The sequence below is a fragment of the Sarcophilus harrisii genome, chromosome 3, assembly GCF_902635505.1.
Source record: "Sarcophilus harrisii chromosome 3, mSarHar1.11, whole genome shotgun sequence".
Lineage (NCBI taxonomy): Eukaryota > Metazoa > Chordata > Mammalia > Dasyuromorphia > Dasyuridae > Sarcophilus > Sarcophilus harrisii.
In genome coordinates this window covers 593860434-593879242 of record NC_045428.1, presented here as the reverse complement: position 1 = coordinate 593879242, position 18809 = coordinate 593860434, and the positions used below count along the sequence as shown (strand labels likewise).

At 45.7% G+C, this 18809-nt stretch overlaps 1 protein-coding gene across 1 annotated transcript; it reads left to right on the top strand.

The window, feature by feature from the left end:
* The first annotated feature begins 168 nt into the window (after positions 1-168).
* Positions 169-18443, top strand: LOC100930612 (carcinoembryonic antigen-related cell adhesion molecule 6). The gene is made up of 9 exons (XM_012546942.3): positions 169-296; positions 2086-2439; positions 9111-9389; positions 10272-10559; positions 11828-11945; positions 13305-13369; positions 13669-13727; positions 15210-15278; positions 18116-18443. Exons 1-9 carry the CDS (start codon positions 245-247, stop codon positions 18173-18175), a joined length of 1344 nt encoding a protein of 447 aa, XP_012402396.1. The 5' UTR covers positions 169-244; the 3' UTR covers positions 18176-18443.
* The last annotated feature ends 366 nt before the right edge of the window (positions 18444-18809 follow it).

Here is an 18809-nt window from a genome sequence, read left to right as displayed (position 1 = left end):
CAAGCCATGTGGACATTCATGTAGTCCCCGGAGGAGACCATGAAGGGACCAGAACTTCCAAATAAACAGAGAGGAGGGGCAAGAGAGGAAGAAGACAGGAAACCTCAGCTGACCCATGTGATTAAATAGAAGGGAGAAGTCTTCCTAGGAAGAATAAATAGAGAAAAACCTCAAACTCATCAGAGAGGGTCATGGTCAGGCCTAGTATAAGAAGCACAAACTTGAGAAACTGCATCAATACGAGATGGACCTTTTTTCCCACCCTTCTGGATCCTGGAAGGCCCTCCTACTCACAGGTAAGAGAAAAGAGCTGCACACACTCACATATCCATCCAGCAGGATTATTCAATTAGACCACCCCAAATTCCAAACAAGGCAGAGAAGGAGAAGAGGTACCAGGCAAGAAAGATGGTAAGGGCTGCTTTCTGGGGCTGAACTCCGTCAAGGCTACCCGACGAGCAAGAGAGAGATACGAGAGATTCATGGGATGGAGAGATGATAAGGACTCAGTTCTCATCCATAGGAGTCAAGCTTATCTCTATATTGAAGGATGCAGTCGGGCAGAGTGGAGAAAATACTGGATTTGTACGAGGGAAATCTTGGTTCAAATCCCACCTCTGACACTTACTAGCTGGATGGTTGTGGGCATGTCACTTAATCTCTTCTTACCTTAGTTTCTTGTGTAAAAGGGAAGGTAAAAACAGCACCTCCTGCATTATTGTGAGATACAAATGAGGTGATTCATGAAAGCCCTTTACAATCTTTAAACCACTATCAAAATGTCAGTTACTCATTAGGAAGGTCCCTTAGGTCTTCAATTTGATCTGGCAAGTAGAAAAATGAAAGGGACATGAGGAGCTTTCACTTCAAAGATGAGGAAGCTGAAACTAAGAAAGAAGGAGACCAGATCAAAATTACACACCGAGTCACAGAACCATAGAACGCCAGCAGCGTGGGGAAACTTGGAAAGAATCTAGTCTCCTCTCCTCTCACAAACAAAGAAAGTGGTACCAATAAGCCCGGGAAAGTCTGGGTCTACAGGATGCCAAGGGTTGGGGTTCTTCAGTGGCTTCTGTGTGTCTAGCTTAATTTATTGCAAAGAATATCTGGCTTCCGATCTGAGTGCTGAAATTTACTTGGTCTGCGGCCCATGCCAAGGCACTCGGACATTTTTGGTCTCAGTTTCTTGATTTGTAAGATGTTAGGGATTAAACACCTAGGTCTAGGAATAGCTCGCCTTTGTGCTTTGTTTATGAAGAATGTTCCTGAGATGGTGCTTGGAGATAGGGAGGCTTCTCCACTTTACAGGAGAGAAAACTGAGGCAGTGAGAGGAAGTGACTCAACCAAAGTCCTCAAACAAGTCAGAGCTGGGAAGGACCTTTCAATAGGGAATGAAAAAGCTGGGAGGGGCCTTAGAACAAGGAATAGCAGAGCTGGGAGGGGCCTGAGAACAGGAGATGCAGAGCTGGGAGGGGCCTTAGAATAGGGAATGTCAGAGATAGGAAGGGCTTTAGAACAGGTGATGTCAGAGTGGGAGGAACCTCAGACCAGGATGTCAGAGCTGGGAGGGACCTCAGAGCAAAAACTGTCAAAGCTGGGAGAACATCACCTATTCTAAAGCCCTTCCTACCTCTGATATTCCCTATTCTAAGGCTATAAACTCTCTCTCTCTCCGCTAAACCAAAGTTCCTCCCTGAGGGAAGATACCAGTTTGATTCCTAAGAATTAAGACTAAGAACTTTTCTTTCCTCCTCTTAGAGTAATGGAATCGGAGTTGTTTCAATCCCAGTTCTGACACATGTCCCTGAGCAAATCTCTTCCCCTCACTGTACCTCAGTTTCCTCATTTGTCAAACAAATAGAGAATGGCTCTAAGACCCTTACAGCTCTATTTCCATGATCCCATGATCCCAAAAGCATTGCTGTGCTTGCTAACCATCTCCTCCTCTCTCCTCTCTTTTCTCTCCCCCTGCCTCAACCTCTCCTCTCCTTTTCCCATTTCTTCCCTTCTCTTTCCCCCTCTTCTCTTTCCTTCCTTTCCCTTTTCCCTTTTTTATATTTACTCTCATTGTGTCTCCTTCCCAGCCTCATTTCTCACCATTTGGAGCCAGCTAGGTGACACTCGCCTCACCATCTACTCCAGCACACCCATCGCCACCGTGGGACAAGATGTTCTTCTCTCTGTCCACGGAATTCGGAATAAAAGTCAACTCTTCTCCTGGTTCGAAGGCCTTAAACAACAAAATCTCATTCTATCCTACAACGTTTCCTCTAAATCTAAAAAAACTGGGCCTGGCTACACTAAGCGGGAGGAAATTTATCCAAATGCTTCTCTGCTGATCAGAAAGGTCAAGGTGACAGATACAAGGAACTACACTTTCCAAGAGCTCCGGTCAAATCTCTTGATAGCGACCGCGTCCAAGCAGATCCAAGTCTACAGTGAGTATTGGGCTTTCCTTCACACCAGGGAGGAAAACTTAAGTTCAGTTTGTCAATCAGTTAGCATTTTTCATATATTTATATATTATATTTAATATATAATTTATTAAATATAAACCTATTTAATATATATACTTTTATACTATGTACTAAGAGCTGGGGTCACAAAGAAAGGTAAAGTATCATCCAGGCCTCCAGGAGCTTTGACTCTAATGGATTTTCTTTCCAAAACCCATGGGCCCTGACTCTTCGTGGGAAGGATGCCCATCTTGCTTCTGCCCACATGATAATACTGGGGGAGGAGGATATAAAACAAACATAGTCGATTGTGGAACCAGCGGTTCTTGAATTTGAAACCCTACCACTCACTGCCCTCCGGAGCAAACCACCGAACCTCTCTCGGTCACAATTTTTTCATCTCTAAGAATTAAGGAGTTGGATTAAATCCTAAACAGAGCTGATGTATCTAGCAAGTTCAGATTGGCAAAGGGGGCCTAATTGCCATCAATGCCGATATGCTCCCTGCCATTGTGGGCTAAGTCGGCCTTCTCTCTGTCCCCAGAATTCAGAGGGAAACTTGGCTCTTCTCCTGGATCCCATGCTTTCTTCATCAGAATTTCCTTCTGTCCGACAATATCATAGATGCCATTTCCTTTTTCTCCTCACGACAATCCAGTAAAGTATGGACCGAAGGTTCTTTTAGCTCCATTTTACAGATAAGGAAATTGAGTTTGAGAAATGTTAAGTTACATGCTCAGGATCACACAGCTAGTAGTGTCCAACATAGGATTTGAATCCACATATTCTTCCATTAACCAAACAAACAATTATTAAGCACCGGTTACTGTGTGCCAAGCGATGTGCTAAATGAAGAAAATAATGAAACAATCCTTGGTCTCATGAAGCTATCCCTCTCCTGGGGGGATGCACATATACCCATGTAAACAAGCGTGAGGGCTAGGAATAGAGATTTGATTGATAATAGGAAACACATACACATGCATACACATACACACATGCACATACATACATATATACATACACATGCACACATACACGTGTACATACATACACACATGCACATGCACACACATATGCATGCACACATACACGTGTTCATACATACACACCATATATGCACATGCAGACATGCACATGCATGCACATACATATACATACATATATGCACGTGTACATGCATGCACACCATACATACACACATTCACATGCATGCACATATACATGCATACACATACACACATGCACATGCACACGCACCTGCTCATACTATCTCCTTTAATACAATGTAGCCTCAAAGACAAAGGTGGTTTCATTTTGTATATATATGTGCATATACATAATATACATATATGTATCTGTGCCATATAGAGAAAATATACACAATAAGTACCAGATAATTGGGAAGGGAGAAGCACTCGTAGCTGAAATCAAGGAAGGCTGCATGTAGGAGAAGGCACATGAGGTGGATCTTCAAGGAAACCAGAAATTCTAAATAGCAAAGAGAGGCAAGAATGTATCCCAAGTCATGGAGGACAATCAGTGCAAAGGGAGCGAAATGAAACTAAGAATAATACGCATTTGTATGTGTTTTAAGATTTGTAAAGCACTTTACAAATACTATCTTGTTTGATCCTTGTGGCGTTTGTGGAGGGTTATTGTTGAGTCATTTTTCAATCATGTCTGATTCCCTGTGAGTCCATTTGAATCTTCTTAGCCCAGATTCTATAACAGTTTGCCATTTCCTTCTCCAGCTCATTTTACATATGAGGAAATTGAGCCAAACAGTATTAAGTGACTTGCCCAGGGTCACACATCTAGCAATTGTCCAAAGCCAGATTTGAATTCAGGAAGATGATTCTTCCTGATTCCAGTCAATTCCATTGAGCCACCTAATTCCTCATCATTCTGGAACATAGGCACCATTAATTGCCCCATAATACAGATGAGGAAACTGAGGCAGGCACAGCCTTAGTGAGTTTCCCAGATCTTTAATTTTAATCTTGACTCCAATTCCAGCATTCTGCTTCCTAGGACAGTTAGTTAAGTTGTCTATGAGGAACAGCATGAAGCCAGTTCTGTTGACCCATAGAGGGCCAAATAATGTCATTTTTGCTTTCTGTCCAGGGCACCATCCTCCTAGCCATCCAGATGTATCAGTGTCCTATCATCCTCAATTCCTCATTCTCCCTCACCTCACCTAGTTCTCAGCTAAATCGGGCTTCCTTTGGCACATGGGTTGTGCCAGATGGCTGCTGGGATCCCTGTAGCTCTCATACTCCATGACATACATTGAGCATGCTGACATTTGCAAAGTACATTAGGATCAGGTTATAAAGAGCTCAAAAAGCCAGATTTTTCCCTAGGGATAATAGGGAGCCACTGGAGTTGTTAGAGTGAGAAACTGGCATGGTCATGATCAGGAAAATTATTTTGACGGCTGTGTGAAAGATGCCTTAAAAGGGGAAGAGACAAAGTAGAAGGCTTTCCCTGTTCTAAGGCCTCTCCCAGCCCTGACACCCCCTGTTCTAAGGCCCCTTCCAACCCTGACATTCCCTGTTCTAAGCCCCCTCCTAGCCCTGACATTTACTGTTCTAAAGCTCAATCTAGCTCTGATGTTCTAGGTTTCTATGACAGTAACATACTACCCACAGCCACCAGCATGTTGTCAGGGACAAACAAGGTCCCACTAGTGACGACTGACAAATTTCTGAACCAAAAAAGTGATCAGTTAAGCAGAAAGCATGGGTCAGATTCTCTATATGATGTAAAGGTAGAACAGAAGCTGAGAACCGGAAGAACCTAAGCAGAAATCTGGTACGACCCATATGCCAAAGGAAGACTTGCCCCGATGTGGCAAAGCAATAGGATAAGCAGTTACTAAGCACCTACAAAGTACAAAAAAAATGCTTTATTAAATCCTGAGAATACAAATTATAATAATAATCCCGCATCCCAGAAAGTTTCCATGGTACTGAGGAGGTACAGAGATTTGTTTGTTCAAAAGAACTAACTAAGCACCTACTATGTGCCAAGTACTGGGCAAGAATCTGAGAAGATAAACAAAAAAGTGAGATGGCTTAACAGTCATGTCCCCATTTGGGATTTTCTTGGCAAAGACACTGAGTGACTTGCCATTTCCTTCTCCGGCTCATTTTACAGATGAGGAAACTGAGGCAAACAGAGGGAAATGACTTTTGGCAGGGTTACATGGTTAGTAAAATGAGTCTTCCTGATGTCAGGCCTGGCATTTGTTGAGGCATTTTGGTGCCATCCAGCTACCCTCACATACCTGGTAAATATTTCTTCCTGGATTAGAAGCCAGGGCTCTGGACCCCAAATGCTACATTCTAATTATTACATCAAACAGTCTCTTACATTGGGGGTCAGAGAGAGACTTCCAGTCCAGGTCCTCATAACTCCGCCTCCAACTTCTACATGGAGCTCTGCATCCTGAGGAAAGAAGGGGGCTAAATTAGGGGGGAAGAGGAGCAGGAACCTCCTGAAGAGCATTTGTAGTCGAGAGGAGGAGGAAGGTATGGGATTCTCACACAGGGAGACCACACCGACCACTATCTCAATCCTCAGACACGTGTTCCCAGCCTGGCCCAAAGGGACCCCGGGGAACAGCGGTGAGAACACAGCAGGATACCTTCCTCCTTTCGCTCACTTCCTCCCAGGGACGTGAACTCTCTTGAGTCACTTCCCCAGATACTTCCCCCCTGTCCTCTTGTAACATGAGCACCTTGTTTGTCCCTGACAACTTGCTGGTGACTGTGGGCAGTATGTTACTGTCATAGAAACCTAGAACATCAGAGCTAGATTGAGCTTTAGAATAGGGAATGTCAAGGCTGGGAGGGGCCTTAGAACAGGGGATGTGTCAGAGCTGGGAGGGGGCCTAGAACAGGGGATGTCAGGGCTGGGAGGGGCCTTAGAACAGGAAATGTTAGGGCTGGGAGGGGCCTTAGAACAGGGGATGTCAGAAGTAGAAGAAACTTTTCACTATAGGGCATGTCATATCAGAACTAAAAGGAAACTTCAGGGATGTTTCATTCCCCCATCCCATTATACAAATGAGAAAATTTACAGGGAAAGGATCTGGCCAATCAAGGCAGAAGCAACACTAGATTCACCCCTCAGCCCCAGCCCAGCCCCCTGACTTCCAGCCAAGACAGCTTTCTTTGTCTCTGCTGTGTCTTGTGGAGGTTGGGGGCGGGCAGGGGCAGGGGCACAGGCTCTCCAGGCCGAGGCCTGAATCCTCTCCCCTTCCCCTGAGCCTTCTCTTGTTGGCATCTCTGAACGAGCCCCAGATGGCAGCCCTGCCTGGGGAAGATGGAGCTCGGGATCCTGGGTTCTTGTCTGTTCTATTTCCTCACGGGGGGACCGAAGGACATTCCATCTCTGCCCCCTGGGAGAAAAGAGGAAGCTGCCATACAAGGATGTGGGTGTCCCGAGGCCACTTCCTCTGCTGTTCCCACACCTCTTACCATCAACATCCCGTGTCCCTCAGCCCCCGCAGAACCCTGCTCGGTCCCCACCCAGCCCCTTGCCCCAGCCTCCCCGATCTGGCTCTGGGGTTTTCAGATTATAGAAAAGGCAGCTTGGTTTGTGGAGAAGAACAAATCCACCGGATTTGTAAACTGAGGGGATGGCACCAGATGGCATCCGAGGCCTCCCCAGCTCCGTGAGTCTGTGTCTGAGTACGGAGTTAGAGCTGATTGGGTCTGAGGGTCCTAGCCCCATTGGGGGGGCGGCAAATGAGAAAGCCAAATCCCCCTTCTCTGGGGAGCTCACCATGGTGGGGGTACAGAGCAGGCCAGGCCACAAATGCATGCAGTCACATACTGGGGGGAGGGGAGGTAATTCATTGAATGAGTGGGAATTAGGACCTCAGCTTCCACATGATGTCTGGCTTCCATTTTCTGAGTCCAAGCCTCCACCTATTTGAAGGAGGGGGGATATAAAGAACTGGCCCCCAGACAAGGAAAAAAAATCTGGGGCTGAAACCTACCTCGAGCACAAATCAACTGTGTGACCCTGACTAACTGGCTTAGTTTCTGTGGGACTCGGTCTCCTCATCTGTAAAATTTGGGGTTGGGAGGAAGGAAAAGAGTAGAAGTAGACTCAGTGACCTCAAAGATCCTTCCAACTCTAAGTCTGTGACTCCATGAAACTCAATTAAATTCAATTAATATATACATGCAGGGAGGGCAGGGAGGTGCTGTTAGGATCCCCAAAAAGTGAGTGATCTGCCTGGAGTCTAGAACTTAGCAGGCATCAGAGGCAAGAGCAAACCCACATCTTCCGGGCTGCAAATTCTGGAACCTTTCCACCCTGTCCCTTTCACAATCCCCATTCCCTCCCTCCCCCTCTTTTATTTAACTATGTTGAGTTTGTTTTGTAGTTATTCAATAAATATATGCATAATATACACACAAATAAACATGCTGTATTGCTATGAGCTACACATAGATGGGAGGACAGAGAGAGACAAATAACAGAGGGGGAGGAAGGGAGAGAGAGACAGAGAGACAGAGAGAGACAGAGACAGAGAGACAGAGAGAGAAACAAAGAGAGAGAGACAGAGAAAGAGAGAGACAGAGACAGAGAGACAGAGACAGAGAGAGACAGAGACAGAGGGAGACAGAGAGAGAGAGAGAGAGAGAGAGAGAGAGAGAGAGAGAGAGAGAGAGAGAATAGCACCTTGAAATTAGAGATGATTTCTTTTCTCCTTTTTTTTTCTCTTCTGTAACGTTCTGGTAGCTCTCTGGAGGTCCTCAAATGGGCCTTGGTTTCAGCAGAGTAATCACCACAAGAATAGTCAGGAACAAAGTCCAAAGTCTTTATTGTCTCCTTCACAGTCTGTCTCCTTCGGCTGGGGCCAGGCTAGTTTTCTGGAGGCCTTCAGACGGGCCTTAGTCTCAGTGGAGAAGTGAAGGAGGCAGGCCAGCCACCACGAGGGTCTTTATCTTCCAATCTGTCTTCCAGCCTCCAGTCCTCTGTCTTTTCTGTCTGTCTCCGAGTCTGTCTCCCTCCCAGATCTCTTAGCTCTTATATACTCTATTATAAGTACATCATCCCTTATAGAACTATACTAAGTACTTACATGTAAACTAGAGAATCGTTATCTCAATTCCAGTGAGTTAACACCTTGTTTCAGGTATACTTCTCCAAAGTTCCGCCCTCTACACTCTTCCCAGTATCTGACACATGTAGGTGCATAATAAATGTTTGATGATGGATGGATCGGTGCCCGTTCCCTCTCTTTAATACCTACCAGGCTAGTTGTAAGAATCAGGCATTGGGTACAATGGTTCTATCAGTGCTATTATAATACCCTCCTGTCCTGGACCAAAGGCACAATGACCTTCTCACAATTACAGAGAAAATCTCCAATGACAAGGCTCTCGGGATTGGCCAACCCCACTGCAGGTTCTTCCTGTCAGAGATTTTCCTGCTAGAAGCAGCCTAAGAAGCCATCTATTCCAAACCTTCCATTTTCCAGATGGACACATTTAGGGTCGGGGTGAGCGATGCGTCTTGTGAAGCCCCACGGCATCAGGACCTGGGCTAGTGATTTCCAGCGGGCGAGGTCCCTCCCACGATGCGTACATGGCGGCCCTGACTGTGCTTCTCTCCCTGTGTCTGTCCAGAGATGGTGTCCAAACCCGTGATCACAGCCAACACCACCAGTGTCACGGAAGCCAGAGACTCAGTGGTCTTTGAGTGCTTTACCAAGGATGTGGACATCACCATCCTGTGGTACTTAAACAACCAGCCGCTTCCACTGAGCAAGAGGCTGTCTCTGTCCATGAATAATAAGACTCTGACTCTGCGGCAGACCAGGAGGAAGGATTCTGGCTTATACCAGTGTGAAGTCTGGAACCAGATCAGCGCCCAGAGCAGCGACCACATTACTCTGACTGTCAACTGTAAGTTCCTCCCCTGATTTCCCCTCTCTAATGGGGTCTCCAGTCCCAGCTAATCAATTCTCACCTGGACTATCAGAATAGCTTTCTAATTAGTGTCCAAGCTTCCAGGTTTGTCTCCATAGTTCATGCAGTGTCTGAAGTTAAAAAGACCTGAGTTCAAATCTGATCTCAGAAACTAGCTGTGTGACTCTGGGCAAGCCAGTTAGCCTCTGCCTGCCTCAGTTTCACCGTGTCTAAAATGGGAATCACACTTACATTGCAAGGTTGTTGTAAGGATCAAAGGAGAGGGTCATTGTTAAGGCCTTAGCACAGTTTCTGACACACAATAAGTACTATATAAATGCTAGTCATGATTAGTATCTATAATCTATAATCCAACAAGCCGCCAAATTAATATTCCTAAAGTGCAAATCTGCCCACCGCATTCCCCTACTCAAGAAGCTTCACTTCATCCCTATTCCCTGGAGGATAAATTAAAAATCCCTTAGTCTGTGAAAGGCTTACCCATCCTTACACCATCAGACTCTCCCTGACTTTCATATTCTTCTTCTTCACTCAATCCTTCAGCCAAACTAGTCTCAACTCCGCCTTCCATCACTCACCTCCATGTCTTTGCTCAGACCGTCCTCCAGGCTGAGAATGCCCTCCTGCTTTGTCTTCCTTTCCCCACAGCCCCTCATCCCTTCAAGCACTGACTGGAGGTCTTTCTTCAGCCTCCTCACAATATCACTCTGTCTTGACTTATTTGGAGACTTGTCCCATAGAAGAGATGGTTTGGGTTTTTCCACCTCTGCCCCAGCCCTCTTCTAGGGCCTCCCCCACAATGGGCCCTCAAGGGATGCTCATTGAGTAGGATCCAGTCCTTCCTTTTTGTTTTCACAGATGGGCCAGAGCAAGTGAAGATCACCCAGGACCCGGGATCTGACGAGGTCCACTCCATCCAGGTCAGTGCCAACTCCACCCTGACCTTAAGCTGCAAGGCCAACTCTTACCCACCTGCCCAATATGACTGGCTGTTCAACAACTCCGTGCTGCTGAGAAACAAGGATAAACTCACTCTCCAGGGGAGCTCCCTGGTGCCAGGGCACTACACCTGCACAGCGTGGAACAGCTTGCTGAAGCAGGGGCTCTCTAGCGTTGTTTACATCGAGACCCTCATGAAGCCATCTGGTGAGTCCTCCTAGGTGAGGAGCCACTGAAAATCCCCTCACTGCCTCAGCTGGCATCCCTCACAGGCAACGTCCCAGAATGGTGGGCTCGGGGAGGAGTCTTAGGTTAGAAATTGTTCCACAAGCTCTCTCTGCCTTCAGGAGAAGGTCATAGGGGAGAGAGGGATCTCAATCCAGAGCAACATTGAGGATCATCTGGCCTAACCCCTTTATTTTACAAATGAGGAAACTGAGGTACAGAAAGAGAAGAGATTTGGCAAAGGTCATAAGGCAGCAAGAATTTGAACCCAATCCATGGCCTTTCCAACTATACAATGCTGCCTCTCAAGATAAAAATACTGGGTGCCTCTATTTTTTTCTCCACTCTCTCCAGTCCCTCCCCCCAAAAACCAACAACAAATTCAGAGGTTCAAAGTCTGAGGCTAGAGAAGTGATCAGTTCCTCCCACTCACTTCCCATGATTTAGCTAATGGGCAGTCCTCTGATAAGCATTTCCACAACGTCATGAAGGAGGAGGTACATCGGGCTGGGTCCCAACTTATTGAAGGAGGGGGTACATCGGGCTGGGTCCCAAAGTCCTAGAGAAGTGTGCTGAAATGGGGCAGCCCCTTACACAGAGCTAAATAAATGCAGAGACATTTCAGAAGGGAGAGAGCTGACAGCTAGAAGAGGTGGTGATGGACTGGATCAGAAGAAGCTCCGGGAAGAGATGGTATCTGAGCTGAACTTTGAAGGATGCTGGGAATTCTGAGAGGCAGCAATGAGGAGGGAGGGAGCTCCAGGCCTGGGAGATTACCTGAGGAAACACAGAGATCGAAGCTGACATGTTGAGTTTGGGAAGAGACAGAAGATAAGCTTTCTTGGAACATAGAGTCACCTTTGGAAGAATCAACCTTGAAAATAAGATCTGACACTTGATTGGCTGGCTATCAAGTATCCCCCCCTGGAGTTGCCTTTTCTAATGAAGACACTCTGTATCTGTTGCTTGCAAAAGTAGAGAAAACATAGTTACACAGATTATAATACTAATAACAATGTAACAACAACAATAGTTATTTATGCAAGACTTGCAAAGAATTGGTTCATAGTCGTAACAGCCCTATGTCAAAGATACTAATATTAGCCCCATTTGACAGATGAGGAAACTGAATCTGAGACTAAGGGACTTGGAGAAGGTCCCAAAGCCAGTAAGTGTTTGAGGTAGGATTTGAACTCAAGTTTCTCCAGTCACAGATTGCAGTCTGACTCCCTTGTTCTCTCTCCCTCTAGTCACCCTTCTCTCCGGTTTGTCTTTCTCCTTACTCATCGTTATCATCCTAGTGGGAATCTTCGTTGGGATGGCTCTGCTCTGTGTCGTGGCCTATTTCCTACGCAAAAAGGCACAACGGTAATGACATCCCAGCATGGAGACCCTCCCCCGGCCAAAACGCTCTCACCGCCACTCAGGACAGCCAGGCTTCCCACTGGGAAGGGTTTTATTCCTTTATGGATGGGCATGGTGAGGAAACGTTTAGAGAATATAAAACTGGAAGGGATCGGTTACATGGCAGACAAGAGGCTCCAGGGCCCAAATGAGAGGGTTGCCAGGAGAGAGGGCGGAAGGGAAAGAACCCCCAGCCCAAGGGATGCTTAAGCTGAGAGAAGTGACACCTGAGAACACCTTAGCCCCAGAAACAGCTACTATGTCCCCAGTGGGGAAGGAGTGTGTATTAAGGTTGACCCCCAGGGTCAGAACAAGCATTTTTTATCTCACCTGAAGGGGATTTAGCCTGAAAGGGAGGATTTTTCTCCACAGAGGAAGGCGTGGAAGTATTCTGATTGGCCCTAAAAGTCAGGATCGGGACCAATGAGGGAAGGGGTGAGCTCGAGAAGGTAGATCCCCAACAGATAGAGAATTCTAATTATAGGCTCTGCCCAGCAATGGGATGGATTTCCTGCAGAGGTGCCCAGGAGCAGGAGGACCAGGATGTAGAGAGAATTTCTGTTTGGTTATACCTTGAATAAGATGCCTGCTAGCTTTGAGGTTCTGTGACCCCCCAATTCAAGGGACTGGGAAGAAGAGGGGGACAAGGTGGAGACAGCTTCAAGGGGCTGGGATGAGACGTTTTCCAGCCATAAGAGCCCATAGTTCTCCTGGACATCTCCTGGATGGACAAATCAGTAGCTAAGGTCTAGACAGGCAAGACTCATTCTCATAAAAACATCAGAAGCTGGAGGGGATCTCATTTAGTCCAGAGTACAGAGGGGGAATCCTCTCTACCCTGCATCCTGGATAGAAGCCATCTAGGGGTTGGGGGCAAATTATTAGTCTTTTCCTTTGCAAATAAGCTCCTCAAAGAGTCACATTTGACTGTGGGAAAGAACCTTCAATGGCTTCAAATCCTGTTTCCTTACTGACTGTGTGACTCTAGCCACCTTTAGTCACCCTCCATCTCTCTCTGTGACCCAGAAAACTTTCTAAGTTGCAGGGAGGATGGCAATTTTCCGTGCCAGAAGGAGTGTCTTCTGTTCACCAGACTAATGAACTGATGGGTCTGTTTCCTGACCCTATAAGAGCCCACCATTTGACATCTTTAAGAGGAGAAGTGGCGCCCTCCTCTGAAAGGTGGGGGAGGAATGAGAGGTTATTTGTAAATCGCTCTGACTCCTGGCCAGACAGAATGCCCAGCCCTGCGCCCCCTAAAACCCAGGGAACTTCTCAATCTTAGCCCCAGCCTTCATCTAACCCTCTTGCCCATCTGGCCAGGTACTCACAGGAAGCAGGAGGAGGGCCAAGTCAAAAAGAGAAGAAGCTGCCATCTGTAAGATATTGTGAGTATAACCAACAGCTGGGTCACCATCCCTCTGCTTTCTATCCTGAGAGCAGATTCTGAAATCTCCCCTTTCTCCCAAACTGTGAGACCCCATCCTAGGGTTCCATATCCTCACCAATACTTCCTTTTTTAGGACTGGGCTGGGAAAGGGGGAGGGGTCTCTTGCTTCCTCTCACCATGTCCATCTCTAGAAAGTCTTGGATCACTGCTCTCCCCCCTCCTCATTTCCCCACGTTGGGAAGTCTCAGGCAGGACACTAAGACCTGGAGTCCCCATCGCTGTTTTTCACTTTTTCAGGTGACTTTGCCACGTATGAAAATGGTCAGCAGCTTCAACATCAGGCCTCCTATGAACAAGTAAGAGCTCCCCTGTGGGGGCTAATCATGTTTGCACTACCTCCCTCCCAGAGCTTGGTCTGGCTAAGGAGGGGTTGAATAGAGGGAAGAACAAGGGCATGAAGATTCTGAGGCAATTAGTGTATACAGAGTAATGGACAGTGAACTCAGAAGACCTGACCTCAAATCTAACATCAGACACCAGATGTGTGACCTTGGGCAAATCCTTAAAAATCTGTTTGCCTCAGTTTCCCCAACTGTTAAGTGGGAGCTAATAACAACCCTGCTTTTCCCAGGTTTTTGTAAAAATCAAATGGGATAATAAAGGACCTAGCACAGCACTTGGCACACAAAGGGGCATTATACAAATGCTAATTCATTTCCCTCATTTGGGGATTCAGAATAATTTAGTACACTGGACCTCAAGCTAGAGAGCCTGTCTCTTACTTTCTGTGCGACCTTAAGTGTGCTCAGTTTCTCGTCTGTAAAATGAAAGGGTTGCATTCAATGGCCTCCAAGGTCTCCTCTAGCTCTTTTGATGAATTAAAACATCAGCACCCACCTTTGAGAGGGAGGGTGTTGACTGTCCTCCACTTTTATAGGCATCCACAAAGCGCTCTCCTCAAAGCATTTCTGCAAGATAAGGGGGTGTCCCTCTTTCTGTTATTGTTGGCTCGCATTTTTGTTTTTCTTCCCAGGTTATTTTTACCTTCTTTCTAAATCTAATTTTTCTTGTATAACAAAACAACTGTATAAATATGTGCACATATATTTTATTTAACATATTTAACATGTATGGGACTGCCTGCCATCTAGGGGAGGGGCTGGAGAGAAGGAGAGGAAAAGGTAGAACAAAAGTTTTGCAAGGATCAGTGTTGAAAAATTCCCCATGCATATGTTTTGTCAATAAAAAGCTCTAATAAAAAAGATAAGAGGGTGTCCTGTAGAGATGGGGAGACTGAGGTTCAAAGCAGTAAAGTGCCTTTGTCCAGGGGAAATTAAGCTCATGACTGGAGACTCCATCCCCAGGGTGAATACTGCTTCCCTGCAGCTAGGTGATTGGCCAGGGCCCTTTCCTGCCAATGGGCATTAAAGAGAGGGGACATGGGTTTTCTGAGCAGATATTCAGTGCCTGGGAGGACTCGACTCTTCCTATTTCATTAAAGAAAAAAGTGGCTGGGCAGAATTCTAACTATGTGGGTTCACACAGAGGTGAACATACAGATTGAGGAACTCAGGAGGAATTATCCCCACACTGACCATGAGAATCCCTATGCGGGACCCAGACGCTCCTAGAGGAAGTGGAGGGAAGCCAGGGCATGGTCTAGGTTCCCTGCCGTCCCCTAGAGGGACAGAACACTAGACCTCAAACCTGGAGTCAGCTAGCCAGGTTGGAGAGAGAGGACACCAGAAAACCCTCAAGTTCTAGGATGTTGGGACCCTAGCTGGCCATTCAGATAAGTGGATCCCTCCATTAACCTCTCTACAAAACCTCATTGACAGATGGTGATCCCTACCCAGGATGTGGACCCCTATTACACCTTTCCAAATCTGATCGAGGATCCCTACCAGGTCTGCAGCGTTAATAACTCACGGTCAAATTACCGAATGTCTGGGTTTAGTACACAGAGCAAGGAATGTCAGTCAGATCTTGGGATGAGGAGCAAGGCAGGGAGGGCAGCAGAAAGGAGGGGGAACCTTAGAACAGGGAATGTGAGAGCTGGGAGGACCTTTAGAACCGGGAAGGTCGGGGCTGAGAAGGATCTTAGAACAGGAAATTTCAGGTTGAAAGGGACTTAAAACAGGGAATGGTGGAACTAGGAAGGGTCTTAGAACAGGGGACGTAGGGAGGAAGGCCCTTAGAATAAGGAATGTCAGAGCTAGGAACACCTTTAGAGCTCATTTAGTAAAAATGCTCATTCTACACATAGGAAAACTAAGCCTAGAATGAACATACTGGTCTAAATCTCACAGGAAGTCGAGAATTGAGGCAGCACTAGAATTTAGGGATCCTGCCTTTCTCCAAGATTGTAGTCTTTAATGTTAGCAGACCCCTGACCCTGCTGCCATCTGACCTTTGACGTCCAGGGATGTCTGGCTCCCAGACTGCCCTAAACATCTACTCTCCCTCCTGCCAAAGGCAAGCCCAGGACAGAGGATGAGTTTAGCTCTATGCTGCCCTCTCCTGGGTCAGATTTTTATGGCCTGCTCCATTGGTACCCAATGGCCCATAAGGAATCAATCTGATTTCCTCCAGTCTGGGACAGGGTAGTAATTTATTCTTCATACTTATTATCATTCTAGTTCCTACCCATTCGTTTCTAAGATAAGGGGGATTTCTTAGGTATATGGATTGGATTAAGGTGCCACTGAGCCTCCCTTCCAATTACGATTCTGAGAACCAGGAAAACGTTATCTCAGAGTCATTCTACAACTGTCCCATTGACATATTCTCCAGGAACAGTACAAATAGGTCAGTTTCTTTCTCAGCCTTGAGCAAAGGGATGTCATACTTGGGACAACATGATAATGGAAAGTCCAATTCTCTAGTCTTTCAGTACTTAGGATAGCACCTGACACATAGTAGATGCTTTATTTAAAAAAAAAAAATTAAGGCACCTACTATGTTTCAGGCACTTTGTTGTCACCTTCCATTCAAACCAATCAGCCACCAGTGTTGGTTTTCCCCATAGTCCAGGCCCTGGTAATACAAAAACAAAAGGGAATCTGCCCCTGACCTCTAGGGGTTTACTTGTCTCAAGGAACACAAGAGCTATACTTATTGGTATATATGGAGAGACAAGGCACAAGCAGTCAGGAGGCTCAGAAAGGCTTTATGGTGATGCTTGGGATGAGCTTTGGAGTCACAAGTAGCACCTAGTAGGCACTTAGTAATTGCTCCTCCGTTTGCTTTGAATTCATGTGTGTTCAGCTCAGAACTAGGGAAGATGAAGAGTTTAAATAAAACCAAGTCTCTTCCTTCAGGGAACTTATTATCTAGATGGAGAATAAGATTCACAGGGGAAATTGCAAAAAAGAATATTATATGGTTTCCTTGGAGAACTACAGACAAGGTAATAGGTGAATCTAGAGCTAGATCATTGCCAACAGGGGAAGCAGGGAAGACTCCCTAGACAGAATGCCATTTGAGTGACTCCTTAAGGAATTCAAAGGTAAAGAAGAGAAAGGTGGACTTTCCAGACATGAGGGTGTGGATTCTCTGAACAAAAGCATGGAAGGGAGAAGAGTATAGAACATGCTCAGAAAAAGTGATCTAACATTTGGGCTGGAGGGTCAGCTACAAGGCTTTTTTGTGTCACCAGGGCTTAGCAGAGTATTTTAGAAGTGCTTATCCATTAACTGACTAGAGAAATGTCCTAAGAGACAAGTCTGGAAGGCCAGTGGGAATCAGATTGTAGAGAACTTTGAATGTCAAGTAAAAGAATGTCCACTCAGCAGGAAGCTTAGAGCTGTTGAAAATCTTTGAGCAGAGGAGGGCCAAGATCATGTGCTCAAGAGTGGTGGGGATGGGAGAGGGGTGGAAAACCTGCTGGGAGAGCCTACAGGATCCCATACAGATGCTAAGGAAGCCAGGAGAGGAGCCAGATATCAAACAGAGTCTGGGAGCTCATCAATAATAGGAAACTAATAGGGAAGAAGAGGGAAGGGAAAAAAGAAAAGAATCAGAAATTACCCTAATCTGGCTAATTACTGGATGAAACTGAGTCTGAAGGAGGACACTCTTAGCAAATGTCTAGATTAAATTGGAGACTTAAGTATAGAAGAAACAAACAAGGACTAGAGTGAATTCAGGAATTAATTAGGCTTGATTAAGGATATTTGTTACCAGAGTGATTTTTCCTCCCTGATTAAAGGAAGAAGGTAGGAAGGGAAGAAAATAGATTTTTATTCTATAAAAAGATTTAATTAACTTTTTAAAAAATTAAATTTAAAAAAATGAATGGTTAGGAACTAGAATGATAATAAGTATGAAAAAAAATGGGAGAAAGCTAAATCATTGGCAGACTCAGACTTTTAGACACCAAAGAATGAAATACTTCCTCTCCTCCAGACAGGGAGTTGGAGGGTCCTTTTTATGTAAGGGTTGGACTAGGGAACAGAGGTCCTTAGCTTTACTTGACCCACAGACCATTTGGGCAGTGAGACTGGAGAAGACTTTGGACCCTTTATCTGAGTTATATGTTTAAATCATTGAGGAAAATCATGAATTTCAGATTACAAAGTTGTGTTTTCCCCCTTGCAAGTTCATGGACTGCCTGCGATCTATCTCTGGAGGGTTGGGGGCTTCAAATTAGGAACCTTGGATTAGATAGTTGACTAGGTCTCTTTCATCTCTCCTCTCTCAGCTCTTCAACACAGTCTTAATTGTATGCCTTTCCATCCCCCAGAAACTCACTTTTACAACGATGGACATTTATGAACAGATTGGCCCTAAGGAAGCAACCTAGGACTAATGACCCCCTTGTCATCTCCCTTCTCTGGACTCTTTCCAGTTTATTCATGTCCTTAATCTGGGATGTCCAAAACTGAACACAGTACTCCCAAGGAGGTCTGATGAGAGCAGCACATAGTAGGACTATGCCTTCCTACTCCTGGAAGCTCAGCCTCTCCGAATGCAGTCCCTGAGCCCTGCCCTCATCACTTTGCTGTCTCAAATCGACTTTGCAGACCACAAAAAATAAATAAATAAATAAAAATAAAAACTTCTTAAACAAATTGCTCTCTGTGACTCTTCCTCACTGTCCATGTGAAAATAAATTTGTTAACATAAGAACAAGCCTGAGTTTTCCTCATTTATGAAATAGAGACGATGATATTTGCACCATGTTTGCCCCGAGGGTGTTCTGAGAAAAGTGCTTTGAAAATATTAATGCACTAGAGAAATGTATGTCCTTGCTATCATTAAGAAAAGGTGTGCCCATTTCATGGGGCTCCAGTCTCTCCCTGCCTGGGCCAAAGTCCCAGTCCACTCACGTGATCTGGGAGACCAAACAGCATTCAGGGTGGGAGAGAAGTCAGGCTTTTGGAAGGGGTGGGGGAAGAGACAGATACAGACAGACAAGGGGAAAAAAGCAGAGAGAA

Coding starts and splice junctions, on each gene's coding strand:
- LOC100930612 (XM_012546942.3), top strand. CDS start 245: ATGGACCTTTTTTCCCACCCTTCTGGATCCTGGAAGGCCCTCCTACTC. Junction 2,440..9,110: donor CAAGCAGATCCAAGTCTACA/GTGAGTATTGGG, acceptor GTGTCTGTCCAG/AGATGGTGTCCAAACCCGTG. Junction 11,946..13,304: donor CTACGCAAAAAGGCACAACG/GTAATGACATCC, acceptor CCATCTGGCCAG/GTACTCACAGGAAGCAGGAG.